At 37.6% G+C, this 18,570-nt stretch overlaps 1 protein-coding gene across 2 annotated transcripts; it reads right to left on the minus strand.

Moving 5' to 3' along the window:
• Window positions 1–522: 522 nt before the first annotated feature.
• On the minus strand, window positions 523–18,347 carry DAW1 (dynein assembly factor with WD repeats 1). 2 transcript variants are annotated; one of them, XM_030954497.1, is made up of 13 exons: window positions 18,267–18,347; window positions 16,487–16,559; window positions 15,123–15,267; window positions 11,845–11,903; window positions 11,054–11,176; window positions 9,369–9,468; window positions 7,458–7,541; window positions 6,667–6,773; window positions 5,051–5,153; window positions 4,558–4,672; window positions 2,702–2,778; window positions 1,810–1,972; window positions 523–1,210 (listed from the first exon to the last, which is right to left on the minus strand). In XM_030954497.1, exons 1-13 carry the CDS (start codon window positions 18,304–18,306, stop codon window positions 1,176–1,178), a joined length of 1,224 nt encoding a protein of 407 aa, XP_030810357.1. In that variant the 5' UTR covers window positions 18,307–18,347; the 3' UTR covers window positions 523–1,175. The 2 variants fall into 2 exon arrangements, with proteins under 2 accessions (XP_030810357.1, XP_030810356.1); XM_030954496.1 differs by having other exon boundaries at window positions 7,458–7,565.
• Window positions 18,348–18,570: the final 223 nt, after the last annotated feature.

Consider the following 18,570-nt stretch of genomic DNA (forward strand, 5'->3'; position numbering starts at 1 on the left):
TTCATCTTTCTTTTGAGTCTGCTGGAGGAGACCAGCCAGTTCTGCTCCTTCACTATGCCTGCAAGGAGCAACTGCCCTTCCAGGTGCTCTCAAGAAGTGGAGCAAGCTCTGCACAGGTGAAACCTATTGGCAATTTCTGGGAGAGAAAAGCCTGGCTAAAAGCTCATTGCAGGCTAGTAAATGACTTGCAGGTGTTTCTCATCCACTTCTCCATTTATGTCCGTTTCCTTGGCTTCCAATCTTTGGCAAGCAGAGTTTCTTCATGCTGGACTTAATCACTGGGCCAGGATTCCAAGTTTAAGTCACTTCTGATATTAATTTTATTTTACATCTGTTCAAAATAGGAGAATGAGGACTGAGCCAAAAGGAATAGATTGACTGGAAGGATGTGGGCAGGTATGAGAGGGGAGTTTAACTGCAGCATGCCTGCAACAGTTAATAGCAAGGCAGTTCATAAATGGCTGCTGGCTTTTACCAGGAATATGAATGAGGCATTGTATTACAAAAAGCATAACTGGCATTTTAATTCAATATTTTATTATACACACACAAAAAAGTAACACAAAAGTCCTCAAAGCAAGTGCATACCAACACTCCTTCCACAACAGAGATTACTATAATGCTCTGGGTTTTTTTATTAAAAAGGTTACAAGTTAAAAATCACACATAAAAAAACTGAGCTATCCTATGCATTCATTCTCACTAATCATGATTTCTCTCTGGTGACTGAAATAACAGACCAGATTCTTCTCAGTGCTACTCAGTGAAGAGGTAACATGCACTAATTGAAATATAAGGAAAACATAAGAGGGAAAAAACCCTACTTTTCTTCTTTACTATGCAAGTAATCAATACTAAGCAGGTTGTGTAGAGAAACTGTGGAGTCTTCATCCTTGGAGATATTCAAACCCACATCAGTCCTGGGCAGCCTGCTTGGATGCCAGGGTTCTGAGCAAGGCAGGCTGTTGTGCTGGATGACCTCCAGTGGTCCCTTCCAACCTCTGCAGTTCTGTGATGCCATATCTAAGTCAAACCTATCAAATCTAGATAACTGTTCTACTTCAACAGAAGGTGAACGAAGAGAATAAAATAAAATAGATCTGAAAGGCTGAGTTTATTGACTCTGAAACTCACAAAGTAGGCAGGCATACATCAAACTGGATCCTTTTCTTCAGTCAGTGCCAGATTCTACAGGAGTTATCCTTGCTCCCTAGTAATGAACACACATTGTGAAGGATCATTTAGGTGCAGTCTATCCTTTTTTGTTAATACCTACATAAACAATGTACCCAGGAGACACATAAATATTTTTTTCTCAACAACTAGCAACAGGCAGCAGAATCTAGGGCAATACTTTCAGCTGAGATCATCCTGCATCCCATGACTGAAATGAAGGGACACCTGATCCGAGTTCCGTACCAAATACACCAAAAGCTTGCTCCTTTGCCTTTTGTTCATCCCCACCTCCCTCATAGCAACACATTGTGAGAAAATGGCTTAGTCACTGTTCTGGTGCTGGTATGTGCTCACTGGAGAGATGGGAGGGCTTGCCCATGCCTTTGCACAAATTTGTTCATGGCCATATTCTCAAATCTCAGTTCTAAAGTGAAGTTCTAGATTCTCTTGACTATATTGTAAGTCACTGCTGGTACTGCATTTGGCCCCAGACAAGTTATCAGACTGTTTTTTGTTTTGCTGTAGCAAGATTTCAGCTATCTCTAAAACAAAAACAAAAAACAAACAAACAAAACACAAAAAAAAACAAAAAAAAACCCCAAAAAAGAAAGAAAAATAGAATATATTAGTTACCTGTAATGATTGTATCACCTTTGTAGTTAAAAGCACAGGAGAAGATCTCATCAGCATGACCCTCTAATACCTGAAGGCAGTGCCCAGTAGCAGCATCCCAGAGCCGAGCTGTTTTATCAGAGCTGGCTGTTAGTATGCAATTGCCTTTAGGGTTGAAACACACCTTCAAAAATACAGAAATGAGTTATATTACTCAAGTTACAGCAAGTCAGTTTGCCTAGAGAAAGAAGCATATCAAAGTGATTGGAAGATGAAAATAGAAAGCAGCAACTCTTGCATTCAGTTTTTTAGCTAAAGTCAAGGGTAGTATTTAACTAGAGTCATGTTGGCAAAGTTCTGTGGCTGAAAACTTTGTGTATTTACAAAGGCCTTATATACCATGACCTTACTACAGGATCATAACTTCCAAATAGCAACTTTATTTAGATGTTATCATTATTCCAATGTAGAATTTATACATATTTTATAGAGTTCTACATTAAATAACATACATCTCTGTAGTATCAGAATCTGCACTGAAAAAAAATTATTTTATAGTAAGTCTCCATATTTGTTAAACATTCACTGCCATAACTGCATGGATTTCCAGATAATCAGGTACATTTTTTGAGCATTAACCAGACAATACCAGTTTATCATACAATTCAAAATTGCTTAAGGAGTAGTACACCCAGTATTGTCTTAGCTCAGAAGTGGGGAATTGGCAAACAATCATCGTCTGATAACTTTTAGCTAAAATGAATGGTCTTTTAGAAAAGACAACTTCTTAGCCAGACTTATCAATCTTAAAGAATGTGGTGATATAATGATTAACAGTATTCCTGCATCATGGAATAACTGCTGGATTGGATGTCACACAAATTTAAAAAGGTGCAAACCACACACAACTTACCTTTGAAATTTCATCTTCGTGCCCTTCTAGCTTTGCAATGCACTGTTTTGTTCCTGCATTATAGACTCTGGCTGACCCTGTTGCAGTAGGAGCCATATGTGACTGTTATGCTTAAGCACCCATTTCAGTAAGAACATTTGAATAAGGTCAGAAGGAAAGGAACTCATCCTCAGGTTTAATTTTGGAAGAAATAGAAGGCAAACTCCACAGAGTTTCCTCCAGGGGCAAAGTATGTTGAAAAGAATCTGTAATCTGGGTGGAAAAGACTGACTTCCTTTCCTGACCAGAAATGGATTCTCCTGGAAAATTCCTAACATACAAATACAAAGGTCCACATAGAACACAGCTTACTGAAGCCTGTTATTTCAGAATGCATGTACAATATATTTATAAAGCTTTCATTATATTTCATTATTTAATAATCTATTAATTATATTTAATAAGATATTTATTAAATATCAGGAAACTTTTTACATTGGCTTTTGTCTTAATATAGCAAGTACAGGAAAATAGATCCAAATAGTCCTCCTCATCCAGTCTGGTAGCCTGTTTCTGGAATTGTGTATCTAAAACTAATACAGTATTGTCACTATGCAGTATAATATAAATAACTGAGCAGGTGAATACAGAAAACTATTTATTATGATTCCTAGACAAATAATAAACATGCAAAGCTTCTGCATGCCAATAACAAAACAAAATTGCTTCTTTCACTACTTCTTTATTGTGTATTCTTTTGCTGTGCATTAGAAACACCTGCTAGTAAATCCACCAGTAAAATTCCAACTATATTTTCCATTTAAGCCTAAATCTGAGCCACCAAATCAACCCCTTCCAAAGCTATTTATGTACACATTTAAAATATATTTCCAACCACAAGTGAAATATTTCCTTCCAAGTTTGAAGTTAAAGGGGAAAGACATGTTAAGCTGATTGAAGTATGAAAATAAGAACTTTGTCACTGGAGAAAACTTTTAAAGTTTAACGCCCAATGTTTCTGTAATGCAACAAACATTGCTCGATCAACAGTTTTGAATCACGCCCTCCTCTTCATCAAGCTAATGAGACATAAACTTTAAAGAATTTAGGGATTTTAGAGGAGAGGAGGTTTTAGTTAGAGATAAGCTTTATTGGAGTTAATCAAAATAAATGGGTAGGCCTTGATGAAGTTAAGAGTTAGTAGTTAACTAATAATTGATTGTTTGTCAACATTAATGTTTAGTTAGCTGGGTTTATAATGAAGAATATAGAAACTGATAAATAGCTTTTAGGAACATAAGACAATTGTAGGCCTCCTCTGTTCTGAAACCAATTGAAAACAGGCATGGGAGTTCTACCAAGAGTTCATTTGTTGTATTTGCATTGAAAAGGTAGAAAGGTCAGAACAAGGAAGACTTCATTTACTTCCTCATTTTGGGACCCCTCCCCATGAAAGGGACCACCAACCAATTTCAAGGAACAAAGTACGCATGCTTATATAACTTTTGAATTAATTACCATACGGAGCGGGGAATGGGATGTACCAAAGTTATGAATATGCATTTGTATTTTGGGTATTCAATACTTGTATAGATAAAAGGACTCTGTAATTACCTGTAAATTGCGGTGTGTATTTGGCAGCTATCCCACAATAAACACACACTTTCTAACTTTAAACTGTTAGAGAGTCTTTGTCCGTCACAGCTGGATATCGGTACTAGATCAATATCCATATTTTTAATAAATCACTACATTCAAAGCAGAGCCAAAGGGAAAGGACAGAGGTGTTTGGTGCTGCAGTTCCCCAGCAGTTCCCCTCCCTGATGAAGGACAGAGGTGTTTGGGGCTGCAGCTCCCCAGCAGTTCCCCTCACTCACCATCAGCAGAGGCTGTTGCAATGCGCTGCCCAGCATAATCAAAGCACACGTCCAGCACCTCCTTGCTGTGCCCTGCCAGCGTCGCTATGTGTGTCCCTGTCACTGCATCCCACAGCTGCACACAGAAACAGGGACACTGCATTGCTGCTTTGGAATTTACTAATTTACTTTATAGATATCTAGATGATTGATAAAGCAACTTGTAGAGGCCCTTTCTGATGTTTGACATGCAATAACACAAAAGCTGAATACAAATCAATAATGAGTCATTCTTTAGTTAGTATAATGAAGTTCTACACATTTTTTAGTTCAGTGCATTGATTAAACAAGACTTAACTAGACTTCACTGAAATTAGTAAGATTATAGGTTTTACATTTAGTTGTAAATTCTCTAATTCATTATATGTACTACTTTAAAATGATGCTCCTCAATTTAAAAAAGATACATTTTATATGTCAAGTAGCTGTATTCACTACCACTCAACCAGCTTACCATGCACGTTTTGTCCATTGATCCAGTGACAATGAGAGAACAGTCCCAGTTGAACTGGGCACTGCTAATCTCTCCTCGGTGACCTATTAAAGTATGTAGCAACCTACCAAAAAAGATTTTTAAATGATCATTTACATTTATAGTGTGTATTTTTATATACACATATAAATGATAAGTTTAGAAAATAGTATAGTTAAGGTGTCAAGTCTTCACCATTAAAGCAATTAAATGGAGTGGTGCAGCTCATTTAGGATTTTAGTACTACATCAATTCCATTTTCTATTTTTGGCAAAAAGAGGCAGTAAAGAATAAAACGGAAATTTCCTCCCTTCTCTTTCAAAAATATTTTAGTGAATGTATTTCCAGTGAAATGTGATGATTTTCAGTACCAGCAACAGATTCCTTGTATTCATCTACATGCTAAGCAAGTACAGCAAGTTTTTCCACATTACTCTCCCATTATCCTACTTCAATGAACTGTAAAAACAGTACATCTTTAAAACTCCATATAATCTAAACCTTTTATAAAATCCACTGAAGATCAAATGGAAGTTAATCAGGTACTTAATGCGAGCATGTTCCCAAATAACAGGCAAATGACAGCCCAACTGAAATATGATTTCTAATCCTCATTAATCCTCATCTTCTTGCTGCACAAGACTAGCAATATAAGTCCCATTAAATTCTTCAGCTTTATCTGAGTAGAGAGGTTACAATTAGCCAATACTGCTTCCTATTTAATGGCCTACAAGGCAACAAAGCCTAAAAAAGATTAATTGAGATATACATCTATTAAAGGATCAGCAAATTGGGTTATTATCACAATGCTAGTATCACTACATCATTAATAGAAGCAGACTGTAAATAACAGATAAGCTAATGACTAGAAAAGCAACTAAATTAGTTTAAGTGACTAAAATGTTTTTATTCATTGCACAAGATATATAAGAGTAGCTAAATTAATATATGTGCTAAATGAACAGTAAAGAAAATTTCCTGAGCATTTGAATTTGCTATCTGTTTATAATAACAGAAACTTGATTACATTCTTAGCATTTTACAGAATTACTCCTTTTACTTTCGTACACTGTGATGTCTACACTGTTGTAATTGCATAGATTTTTTACAGTAAAACAAAAAATCAACAAGCAGATAACAGAGGGAAACTTAATTTTATAAACACATTATTTGGTCATCAAGACTGCTGTTACTGTAATACCAAATGCCCAAAATACCTAGTAATACCTAGAAAAAAACTTTAATTTAAAAGCTGAAAACCTAAACTTCCAATTTTCAAAAAGGCAGCGCGGCCTTCAAGCTTTGACATAAAAATCTGATCAATAAACAGAAAAAATAGCAATGTGGAGAACATCTCACAGAAGCTGTTATCAGATACACAGAAAGATAAGATAGAAATTTGAAACAAAGAATACATACAAAAGCATTTCATGAGCAGCATTCCTTTTCAAAAGAACAAAGAGAAGTAACAAATTACAAGACCAAAGAACATATACTCTAAATGAAATACAAGCTCTGTAAGATGTAGCTCAACATTTTCTATTTAATTTGTCCTGAAATTGTGCAAAGTAAAATTATCTTTATTAGTGCTTTAGTACCTGCCAGTGCCAACATCCCAAACTGCTACTGTATGGTCAAAGGAGCCAGTGATGATCCTGTCTCCAGTGGTATTGAAAGACAGAGCAATAATTTCTGCTGAGTGCCCCTGAGAGAATTTTTAAAAAGAAGTATGAGAATACAAATTATTACTTTTCCATTAATATAGTTTAATATGTAGTCTTTTTTCAGCAGCATAATCCTTCCATAACTCACCACTATTTTATTTACTGTCTTGTCCAGTAGACTACAATTTTGACAGAAAGATCTATCTGACTGAGGAATAGTCACTATCCCAGCAACTGCAAAAACTCAGGCACACCACTTAAGCAGGAAGTTTATTCACTATACATGGCTAAGGATTTATGTGAGAGAAATGCACTGAAGCAGCAGAGGCCAATCTGACTCTGGGGAATGCCAGCAAGCCATGCAGAGCAGAGAGGTGACAATCTAGAGGTACTTGGATGGCTGTCTTCTGCCCATGTTTACCTCTCCATACAGAGGAGCTCACAACTGACTGCAGAGCAGCAGGTTTTAACAAGTAACAGAAGGGATTCTAATCTACAGCAGCAATGAGAAAATCTGTCTTTTGATAAATAGGACTCATAAAACACCACAGCTTTCTCATTCCCTTCAAGTTTTCTTATTTTGTTTTGGAGCCTTAGTCACTATGGGATCACCTGGTAAAAGAAACTGCAAGGTTTGAAACAGTTGGAATGGTTACACTGTTATTTATCTCAGTTGGAAAACTAAGCAAGGAACACCTCTGAAAACATAAGGAATGCAAACATACATTTAAAGTGGCTACTTCTTCTCCTTTCTCTAGATCCCATAATTTGGCAGTGGTATCCATGCTTCCAGTTGCCAACAGTGTGCTCTGAGGATTAAATGACAAACATACCTGTAGCGAGAAACATTGGATAGAAAACGTTTAAAGGAGTCAATTTATAAATATTTTCTAAATAAACTAAACAAGGGTCAGGATTAATATTTTTAAATAAGACAAAAGTCTGATAATATTTTATGACATACAGAAAACTTGCAGAATTCTTCCAACAGCCCACTAGAACAGCAACAAACCCTCACCACATAATTCTGGATAAGTACTCAAACCAAGTGGACTCCTTCCAAGCACATGCTTTGTTTTCTTTATTTCAAAATTCTCTTTGAAGTCCTCCAATTACTGTCCAGTCTGACAGTGCTCCCTAGCACTATCACTTGGTAGGTTTTCTCTGTTACTTGATGAGACTGGGGCAAAGATCATGCAAACAGTTCTATGGACACACCAACACACTCTGTGCACTCTTACCCTATCAGGTGTCATTATCAATGTCATTTGCCAAGGGCATTGCCATTGGCATCATCATATTTAAGAAAAAGCAAGAATAAAAGCTCAACAACTACTTTAATTAATTTCTCACATTAAAAAACCATGAATTCACCCTCCCAGTTTGTGTAATTATTCAGTGTGATTGCTCTGCAAATAAAGAATAGCAGGTGCCATGAAAAAAGGAAAGCAGCAGCTCAGTTTTTTCATTCTGAGTAACTATGGGCATGCCCTTGCCAGCAATGTATCAGATGCAATAATGGCCCTTCAGAAACAGGTCTGATTCAGAGAAACACATCATTTCCTGCTGGCAATTATCTCCTTCTAATTACTTGTCAGCATAATTCAGAACACTTCAGGTCTAATCTAACCCCAAAGAAGTCAGAAAAAAATGGAGAGACCTTTAAACATTTACCTGAATGATCTATGGAAGTAAAACTACTGCAGCCTTTCTCAATAAGCAAACATGCTCTCCATTGTAAGGGGTAACTCAGAGCATCCAGAGAATCAAAAACACACTGAAACAAACCTCAAATTCCAATATAGTAAACCACCATTTTCTCACCTCTTTCTAGTTAAAGCCTCTCCATCTACAATTAAATTCAAATTGTTTTTTCAGAAACAATTTTCAGCAATATTTCATTGAATAGTGATTGTATAGCTATTAAAACAACAAAACAAACAAAAAACCCATTCATCATTGAAATTCAGAGTTTTAGTGGTTTTGCCCTGATCTTTCAGACTGAAATTTGTGCATCAAGGCACTTGACGCTGCTGGTAGGGGTCCTAGTGCATGGGAGAGGAAACCAAGCATTTTTAAGCTTAAACTGTTTTAATTTCATAGATCTTTGACATTTCAGCATCCCACATATTCCCAGTTAACACACTTTAAATTTCAGAAATTCGTTCCCCTACAGCTCCAATTGGTTCTGTACACGAAGTACAGATCTCTGTGTGAAAGACAACAACACAAGCAATGATGTTCTTGTATATTTAGTTCTGCAAATGTGAGAGGCAATGCAAGATAGCAAGAAAAACCATGTGATATGCAGTCAAACAAAAAGTATGTACAATAAACTGAAAATTCCAGTTGCTATGGTACTTTTCCATGTTTTAACATTTAGCAAACAAGGGAAATCAGAACAAAGTAAAAACAACAATATAATTTCAAACTGTGTATGGGGGTTTATTCTATATCAAGAACTGTCAGACTATCCTCCCTTGCAGTGCAGAAATGTTAACAAGACCTGGATGTATGAACAGATGTGCCACAATAACTGTGCCTTCCAGTCAGGGCTCACAGGGAGTCAGAACTCACAGTCATCAATGATAGTGTGAGGAAACACAAAGGAATAATAAACATCCATCACTACTCACTATTTCTGCACTATGTCCTCTGAAGGTATGATAACATTTTCCTGTTTCTGTACTCCACACTTTGCAGGTTTTATCAAAAGATCCAGTGGCAATCTTGTCACTAAATAGGAAAAAATATCCTATAATTTTTACGTAGAAAAACCCTCTGACTCCAGAGACAGCAGAATCCAGAGAAACAACACCCAGCCCTGGAAGCTCCCATGCACTTTGGTGCTTGCTGCCACACTACAAGATCCTGCAGCAGGATTTCACAAACACAAGTTACAGCAAGGCAAAAAATTAGCAGACACAGGGAGATTCTAAGAGAGCTACTGTGCCTATCTATTAGCACAGGACTGTTCATAACTGATGACTGACCTACTTTAGGGATGATGTTGTGCTGTACTTACAGATTTACTAAGAAGTTATATCATTTCATCAGATAACATCTGTTTACCAACAATTATAAATGCAGTTCACCCAAATTTCAGAAGTTGAACTCTACTCCCACTGAAGTCAGTGGAAGTGTTGTGACCATCTGCAGTGAGAGCAAGACTAAAGTGAAGTCTCCAGAAAATGTACCAAGGGGCACTGTACCAAAACCTAAAGATTAGCAGAAAAAAAGGGGGTTTTATCAAATTTTTAATACAAAAGTAGTTCAAAGTTCTTATCAGGTTTTGTCTCACTGTATGTTCCTTCTCCACTGTTATGTTATACTCTAGTTGTTGATCTTTGCACAGATTTTTGTCATTAGTTTCACCAAGCCATATAAATGAACTTCATTAAATGGTTTTATAAAGTAAAGAACAATATCAGAATATAGGACACTGACACAGCAGGGTCTAAGTTTTCCTTTTCATATAGAAGAAAGAGATGAAGTTTCAAATAGTGTAAGAACAAATCTTTTAACATTTATTTCCTGATGGTAATTGTGTATTGTTCAACTGATAAACAGATGTCCAACAGTAATGTGATTCAATGAAAAATAGGAATTAATTTATCTTACTTTACAGAAAAAAATGGTTTTCTCACACATGACAGCTTCCTCAGGAAGCAAATCACAATGAAACTTCAGTAGCTAACATGTAATTCCCGTCACCTAACAGGTGGCAATTCCAACCTAGGGCAAAAAATTACTGAAAAAAAAAGGTGCAAAAATTAATATCTGATGTTCACACAGCAGCACCTTGTGGATTTTACAAAAATTACTCAAAAAGCTGTGACATTTCTAAATCATGTCCTATATAATATTGAATTTGTATGGCAAATGGAGAAATCCACTTCTTTCTCCTTAACTGAAGCAACAGAGATTGTCATAAGTACTTATATGTCACATCACATACAACTACATGGAGGCAGAAGAGAATGTGTTCTGAATGTTAATCAATCTGGTCATGTAGATATTACTGAAATAAACTGTGTTTCAATACATTCAACTAAGTCTTTTTTTTTTCAAGACTGAACGCCTAATTAAATTTTTGGTTAGAATTTCTAAATTTAATTTTAAAAAATGATAGCAGAAAGCATGTTTGAATGAATCTCTTGTACAAATAATGACAGTGTCATCCTAGAGTGATTAGCTATGGATGAACTCTACAAACTCATAAGTTGAACTCTTTCAATTTAAAATAGTCTATTCTTTGTTAGAATATTTGTAAAATAACAGTACTAGCAATTATGAAGAATCTCAGAGGAAATTTATTTACCCATAGGGGTTATTGAAAGCTATTGCATAGACAACGTTTCTGTGTCCCTCCAGTGAATGCAGCTCTTCTCCTGATGCTGTATCCCACAGTTTGCAGGTTCTATCATAGCTTCCAGTGATAAAGCTAAAGCAAAGAGAAAGTAATTTCTGAATACAGCAAATATCTTACTGGTCTCAATGCACTGCCAAATTATTTATTTCCACAGATTTTAGTTAGCATTGTCTCAGACCCTAAATCTGTACTCAAAAATACAGATTTATGACCACAGACGTTCCTTTTCTTCCTTTTTTTAACATCTTAGTCATAAAACCACATTTTTTCTAATATTTAATGTATTTTAACTAGAAAGCATGCTGCTGCTTTTAAGACATGAAGGAGAAAATGATAAGACATATGTCCACAGTGAAATCAATTAACATGAAAGTTACACTTTCACTACAGTGAAACTCCCAAATGAGTTTATGTGAAAGACTCATTTAACTTTTAGTAATATTTAGTTAATAGCCATAAAGGTGCTTCTTTCTGTAATATGGTAATTGTCAACAGACTATGACTGTGGAAGAAAAAAATTACATAAATTGAATCTCGCCTGCTATTTTTTTGCATCTCCCATGGGTTTTCCACAGAGGCCTGAAATATAATCCCCAATTATGCCTGAAGCTGCTTATAAGCAGCAGAGCTAAATTCTTTCTGCAGCAAGATAAGAGCACTGAAGTTTCCTTACCATTTAATTTACAAGTAAAAAACTTCAATTAATCGATTAGGTACTTTTGACTTTGAAAACAACTTACCGGGAACCAGATTTGTTAAATGCGACATTGGTCAGAGGCAATACGTGTGTTCTAAGCACCTGAAATAGAAGCAGGGACAGTGAAAGGAAAAACATTTGATGCTAAAAAAAATAAACAAAATTGCTCAAAATATTCAACAGATTAATTTTTTTCTCCTCCTCCTGTTACAGGAGAAGAAATCCCATATTAATCATCAGGTTATCACTGAAGATGTTATATAGTATTGATTTCAATTTTATACTTAATTTCAATGAATTGGTTTTTTCCCATGTTTGCATTTTCTTCACCTTCTCCAAGACCAGCAAAACAACCCTAGACCAGAGCTGAAGGGGCAAAACAAAAGAGGAGACCATGGTGACTGTAAGATCACTGATGAAAGAAATCCCAACTAATATTAAGCCTTAGCCAGTGAACCAAGAAATCCAGTTAAATTTGAGACTTTAGGGTGTGGGATGCTTCCAGCTGGCACGTGACTTTGTTGTACAAAACAGGAAGAAAAAAAGAAATATAAGCTACAGCTTATAAGAAATATAAGTTACAGGACTGCCCTATGAGGTCATGACAAGGCATGCAAAACCATAACAAAGATACTCAGCAAGACAAAATTCCAAGAGAGAATTTCAACTTTAATGTCTGCACAGATTGTGTAGGTTATGGAGGTTGTTTTCTAACAGTGCTTTAATCAGACACACAGGATCATTCATGTGAATGAGTTCATAGCCATAGTAACACATACTAAGGTTTATTAAGCAGAGGTGAAAATAGTTTCAGATACTGCAATGGAAGTCACCATGCCATGATACTTTAAAAAGAACCAAAAAAATATAATCTGGTTGGAGTTTCAATAAACTGGCTGCTGTAAAACATGGTTTGCACTTGAATAATTTTCACCTATCAGCAGCTGCCCTCTCCTCAAGTCTAAACAATAATAAAATCATAAACTGGGAAATCACCCAATTGCTGGCAGTGAAGTAAAGGGACATTGAAATACCCCAGTGGTTCACTAGGTCTTTTCTGTAGTGTAAAAATGAAGAAGAAACTTTTTATGAACAGTGAGATTTAATCACTAACATATTACCAGAGCTTCAACTTTTTTTCCTTATCTCAAGTTTCCCAAGCTGCCTGTCTCCAAAAGGAAAATGAGAAAGGCTCCTAGACCTTCTACTCAGAAGAGTAGGGATTCATCAAAATGGAAATAACAGTTGATAAGTGAAGAAATGAGAGGGACAGAGAAACAGAAAATGCATATTATGTTACAGAAACAGCAATTTATGCTCTCTAGAGAAAGCAACACAAGTTGTACTTTCAGCTACAGAAGTGGGAATGGGCAATCAAGATGTGGAAATGACAAAAATCTGTTTTTTAAAAAGAGCCACAATATCTGTCTGCATATGAGAATCAATAATTATGGAAATTTATGGAAAACTCACCCAGAACATTTTAGGACTACATGCAGGCAGCTCTGAACAACAAAGGTATTTTGAAATTATGAAAAAAGGGAGGAAAATGAGATGGGTTTTTATGTAATTTCAGATTATGAGACTAATTCTGTTCTTCCAATGCCCAGTGCTGCAGTTACTTCATCCACAGAACTCTGAGCCAGCAAGAATTGCCTGTGCAAATGATACAATAATCAAACCCTAAGGCAATATTAGACAAAATATACCTCAGTTCTGCAAAATCTGCTACAGCTGTATCTAAGATAAAAATCTGCAAATTACTATAGCATCCAATGCCATGGAATAGTTTAAAACCTGAGAAATTGCTATGAAACTTCATTTCTCTGCAGGGTGCCTAACACACCACCATCACCACAATCACTGGAAATAACAAAAAGATGAGCTTATACACTTGTTTCAGATTATACTCCAGTGCAACAGGAATAAAAACCATTCATTTCCAAACAATGCACACATGGAACATTTTTTCAGGAAAAAGAAAAACAAATCTCACTCCCACCCATCTCTTATATTTTATTAGTATCTCAGAAGGACCTGGTACTCATATTTCATTTAGAAGCCTTAAATGAAACTGAACATCAAAAAAGTTATTTTCACACACTTCTAACCACTCTTGAGTGAAGGAAATAATCCAGCGCTGATTGGATTTGCCTGCTTCTCTTATTGACAAATACAGAAGCTCAGACACAGCACTACACCCAACAATGAACAAATACGTTATTTACACTCAAGTTTGAACGAGCATTTGAAGATTTGTCAGTCTCTGTGATGAACAAACAATTTCTAAAGCTTTTGAAAAGCAAGGCATTATCTCAGCTGAGAGGATAACTTGGAAGAGAAACTTTTTAAATTCAAGATGCCTTGCTACATAGCTCTGTTTCCAAGGTTAAATACATATTTCTTTGCAGAATTCACCCAGATGAGTATTGTTGGCCAAAAGAACCAAAGTTATACCTCGGAACATGTAAGGGGTTTTATAGCTGAACAAACCAACACAAAACAACTTTTTCTCGTCTAATTTAAGGTAACAATAAACGCCATAGCACTGACCAACACTGTTTAACAGCTACACATTGCCATCTGCTGACACAATAAAGCTACGACGATTAACTATGTCAGACTGTAGCATGTAGAATGTTTCATTTCCACAATTAAATCCATTCTCTTCTGACACACTCAGTCCTGGATTTGAAGCTCTGAAAGGTCTCTGTAATCATTGTTCTTAAAATTCCTATTTGTTTGAAAAAATATTTCAAGTGTGGTCTGTAAGCTGAAAATCAATTTATCAATATTTAAAGATAATAGTAATGACAGAAAGCAATGAAAACCAGGATTTGTAATGCCAACTGCATGTAACATAAAACCCCATTAAAATAATAGCATAAATCCCACAATCTTCACAAAATGAAGAACAAGTAGACACATGTATGAATATATTTTGGTCCTTTCCCAACAGCTAATTTATGTGGGGTCGATTTACAGGTTTTGTTTAAATGTAACTATGGGTGTTGCTGGCCCACAAACTCTTACTCAACAAATAAAAGATTGATTTTTATCCATCTAAAACACACCCTAGGGATTAAGCCTGGCTAAACAATATCTATGAACAGTTATACCTCTCAGCTTTATTAGGGGAATTCCTGACAGAAAAAAAACCAGGCCAGACTCAGTTGCTCTGAAAGTGCAGAGAGGACTGAAAAGTGCCAAAGAATCAGTCATACAGCACAATACACAGCAGTAAAAACAACAGTAAAAACTCACAGTATCACAACTTAAACCCCCACAAATGCCTAAAATTATTTTAAAGATGCCTCTGACCTTAAAAAGAGAGAATTTGTGATTCTGGTTTTCCCCTAGCTTCTCCTGCAATCTTTGCACTAGATGTATGACATGTTCCAAGCAGGAAGCTGTGATGAGAGGTTCTCTTTTTTGGATTTCTTCTACTAAGGCTGTAACATCTGTGCTAATTATGAGAAAAGAACAAAAACAAACTCAATACATACCCCAAACCCACCACATTCCATCCTCTGGAAACAATTATGAATTTAAATCCAAGAATATTAGTTACTTGCTGAGAAACTGAAGAAAGCAATTAAATGTTATGCATTTATCTCATTCTGTAAAGGCCTAAAGAAATAAGAATAAATCTTTCTTGGCTTTTACATTTCCTTACTTCTCTTACTGAAGTTGGACAGTAAAATTCAACTTTTAAAAACTGTAGCTTGGCAAGAAATTTATCTTTTCAAATGATTTCCATGGAGGATCAGGCATGGGAGATGTGTGTCCCAAACTGTCAGTTTAAATATCTGAATTATACTGGAATTTCATAAATTCCAAACAAATTGCCCATGAAGTACTAACAAGATAAATCATGTATGCAAAGTCTTAAATTTATCTCTGTCTGTGGCTTTAGAAATCCATGGCTGTTTCTACAACTCTTAGTTTTGACAGTAACCACCACGTGGTGCATTGTACTGATGTCCCTGGAGCCCCCCGTGAGGGGGCCACAGCTGCTCTGTGGAACTGGATCCTCCTTCCATTCCATCAGATAACCACTGATTTCTGGCTTTCCGTGAGAAACTAAGGGTTGACAATACCTAGCAGTCAAATCACAATACACTCTTAAAATCAGCTTAGCAAGAAAGCCAAGCACTTCTGCTAGTAAAGGAATTATTCAACTCTAAGGGGATTTTCTGCATCAGCCTTCTAAATGGGAGCCACTACATCATAAAAGAATATCCTCTCAGTGTTTATACTCCTGTCCAGTAACACCAGACAACTTATTTCTTTCACAAAGAGACTTGATAGGTTATACCCACAGCACCATACTGGACAGTCCTAAGTAGACAAAACTTAGTAATTTTTAAATTGGGATTTTTCATCCTGCATATCCAACTTATACCGTCTACTTACAGGCTTACATGCAAGGCCTCTTCCATATCAATGCTGGTATTAAGACAATCATATTACTTCATGTCTTTCTGCCTAATAAACTCCATGGATTTGGGTAACTTTCTTTAATGGTGGCACTTTGTTATTTTTCTGAAGCCCTTCCTATCAGAGCACATAGGCTCTACCTAATAGCTGATCTCAGTTATGTGTAACACAGTCAAATAGAACTGTACATGAACATGCTATAAAAACACAGAGAGTGCTGTTATCTGAAGGAACATCATACTTACTCAGGCCTAAGATCAAGCAAATCTATTGATCTGGTCTTTGACTCACCACCTTCTATGTATTCCAAAATAATTCCTTTAAAAACAAGTGATAAACAGGTCATAATTAGACTTCTGGAGTTTTATAACATGCACTGTAGACAGCAGCACTTCCACTTTCACAGCTCCACTGACTGCAGGAGACCCAATTCCAGCTCTTGGAGCTGGAAGGAGGTTAGCTGTTATTGCTGACAGTAAGCATGGTGATGAACAACTCTGATATGCTTATGTGAAAAAAGATATTAAACAATATTATTTCTGAGCTATTTTCTATTCTAGAAATGAACAAGCTCTTTTTTCCTACAACTTTTTGTATCACTTCATCGGCATTAATTTCAAAGAAGCTGTCCCAAAGATACTTGTTGTACTTTGGTGTTCCAAAAAGTCTGGAAAAGGTTTTACAAAACTTATTATTCATATTTATTCTAGTGTTTGCAAAGGCTTGAGTGCAGTAATGTATCAAAAATCATTAAAACACTTTACATTCCCAGGTTTGCTCTGGCACCTCTGCAACATCCACTGAACTGGAGTATTAAAATGTTTAACCACATGGCTTCCTGTTTTGAAATAGCTAATAAAGGGCACAGCTGCTCCTTGAATTTCTGTGTGAAAAGACAATTTAGATGAACTTCTGTGTCATTCTGCATTTCACGAAGTTCATAGGAAAAGTCACACTTCTGTGACTACACTGTCACAAGCTTCTTCCATTTCTTTATGGGTTGGCACTGCAATAAGTAAACCATCCATGTAATTTAAGATTATTGCTTGTGGATATTTCTGTCAAGCTGGAGACAAAGCCTGTGCCACAAACCATTGGCAGATAGTGGGCAAGTTTTTGAATTTGAAAGGAATTTGAAAAGAAGATCCTTTTTTCCAACACACTTCCCAAGCTGGCCATCTCCAGCTTGTTTCACTTCTGAAATTTCACTGAGTCACCCGAGTACAGGATACACCATGCCAGTCTGGCAGCACTGCTTTTCAAAGCATGGCTCCACTCAGAAAATTTATAAATGAAGGAAAAAAAATAGGAATTAGTATCAGCTAGGCTGGAAAAGGCCTCTGAGATCATTAAGACCAACCCATGACTGAACACCACCTTGTCAACCAAACCTGGCACTGAGTGCCAGTCCTTAAACACCTCAGTGATGGTGACTCCAGCACCTCCCTGGGCAGCTCTTTCCAACGTCTGATCACTGTTTCTGTGAAGAATTTATTCCTAATATCCAATTTAAACCTCCCTTGGCACAGCTAAAGACTATGTCCTCTCATCTTCTCACTGGCTGCCTGGCAGAAGAGAACGGCCCTCACCTGGCTCCAACCTCCTTTCAGGCAGCTGTAGAGAGTGGCAACTTTTTTGCTAAACAGCCATTTAAAAACACAAATACTTTTTTTTTTTCGTGCCATCTACAGTCACTGTTGACTTTTTAAACTCCTTACTGTGATGCGAGTAAGACTGCCTCGACTTCGCAGCAAGTCACTAATTACACCCCCGATGGGTGCTGAGCTCTCCCCGCTGCAGCCTGCCAGGCAGGCACCGGGACAAGCGGCGACATCTCCGCTCCGCTCCGGCCGGCTGCGGGTGCGCCACGGCCCCGCCCGGCCGTGCCCAGCCCCTGCGGGCTGAGGGCCCCGCCACGACGGGCGGCCCGCACACCCCGCCGCACGCCCCATACCCGCAGGCCCCCGCCCCCCGGCACAGCCGCCGGCAGCACCGGCAGCCCCGCGGCCCCGCTCCGCTCCGCACCCGGCGGGAAGTAGCGCAGCAGGAGCCGCCTCAGCGCCATCGCCGCCACCGCCGGCCCGGCCCGCGCGTCCGCCCGCAGCCATGGCAACGGCCCAGGGCGCATGCGCGGGGCTGAGGGGCCGGGTCCGCCATGGCGGGGCGCCGGGAGCAGCGCTGTAGCGGTGCAGCCCGGTCAGTGCAGGCGCCCCGGTGCTGGCACCGGGCCCTGGGCACTGCATCATCCGCAGGGAGCTGCGAGGGCTTCGGGGCTGCGCCACTGGGAGGAAAGGAGCGGATCTAGAAAGGAATGCGCTAAAAAATACAT

Source organism: Camarhynchus parvulus, chromosome 9 (genome assembly GCF_901933205.1).
Source record: "Camarhynchus parvulus chromosome 9, STF_HiC, whole genome shotgun sequence".
NCBI classification, from domain to species: domain Eukaryota; kingdom Metazoa; phylum Chordata; class Aves; order Passeriformes; family Thraupidae; genus Camarhynchus; species Camarhynchus parvulus.

What these genes read in the sequence shown, in the direction of transcription:
- DAW1 (XM_030954496.1), bottom strand. Translation starts at nt 18,306, where the DNA reads ATGGCGCTGAGGCGGCTCCTGCTGCGCTACTTCCCGCCGG. An exon ending in CAATGGACAAAACGTGCATG is followed by an intron (nt 4,673 to 5,050) that starts GTAAGCTGGTTG and finishes TTCTGTGTGCAG; the next exon opens with CTGTGGGATGCAGTGACAGG. An exon ending in TGCAACAGCCTCTGCTGATG is followed by an intron (nt 2,779 to 4,557) that starts GTGAGTGAGGGG and finishes CTACTGCAACAG; the next exon opens with GGTCAGCCAGAGTCTATAAT.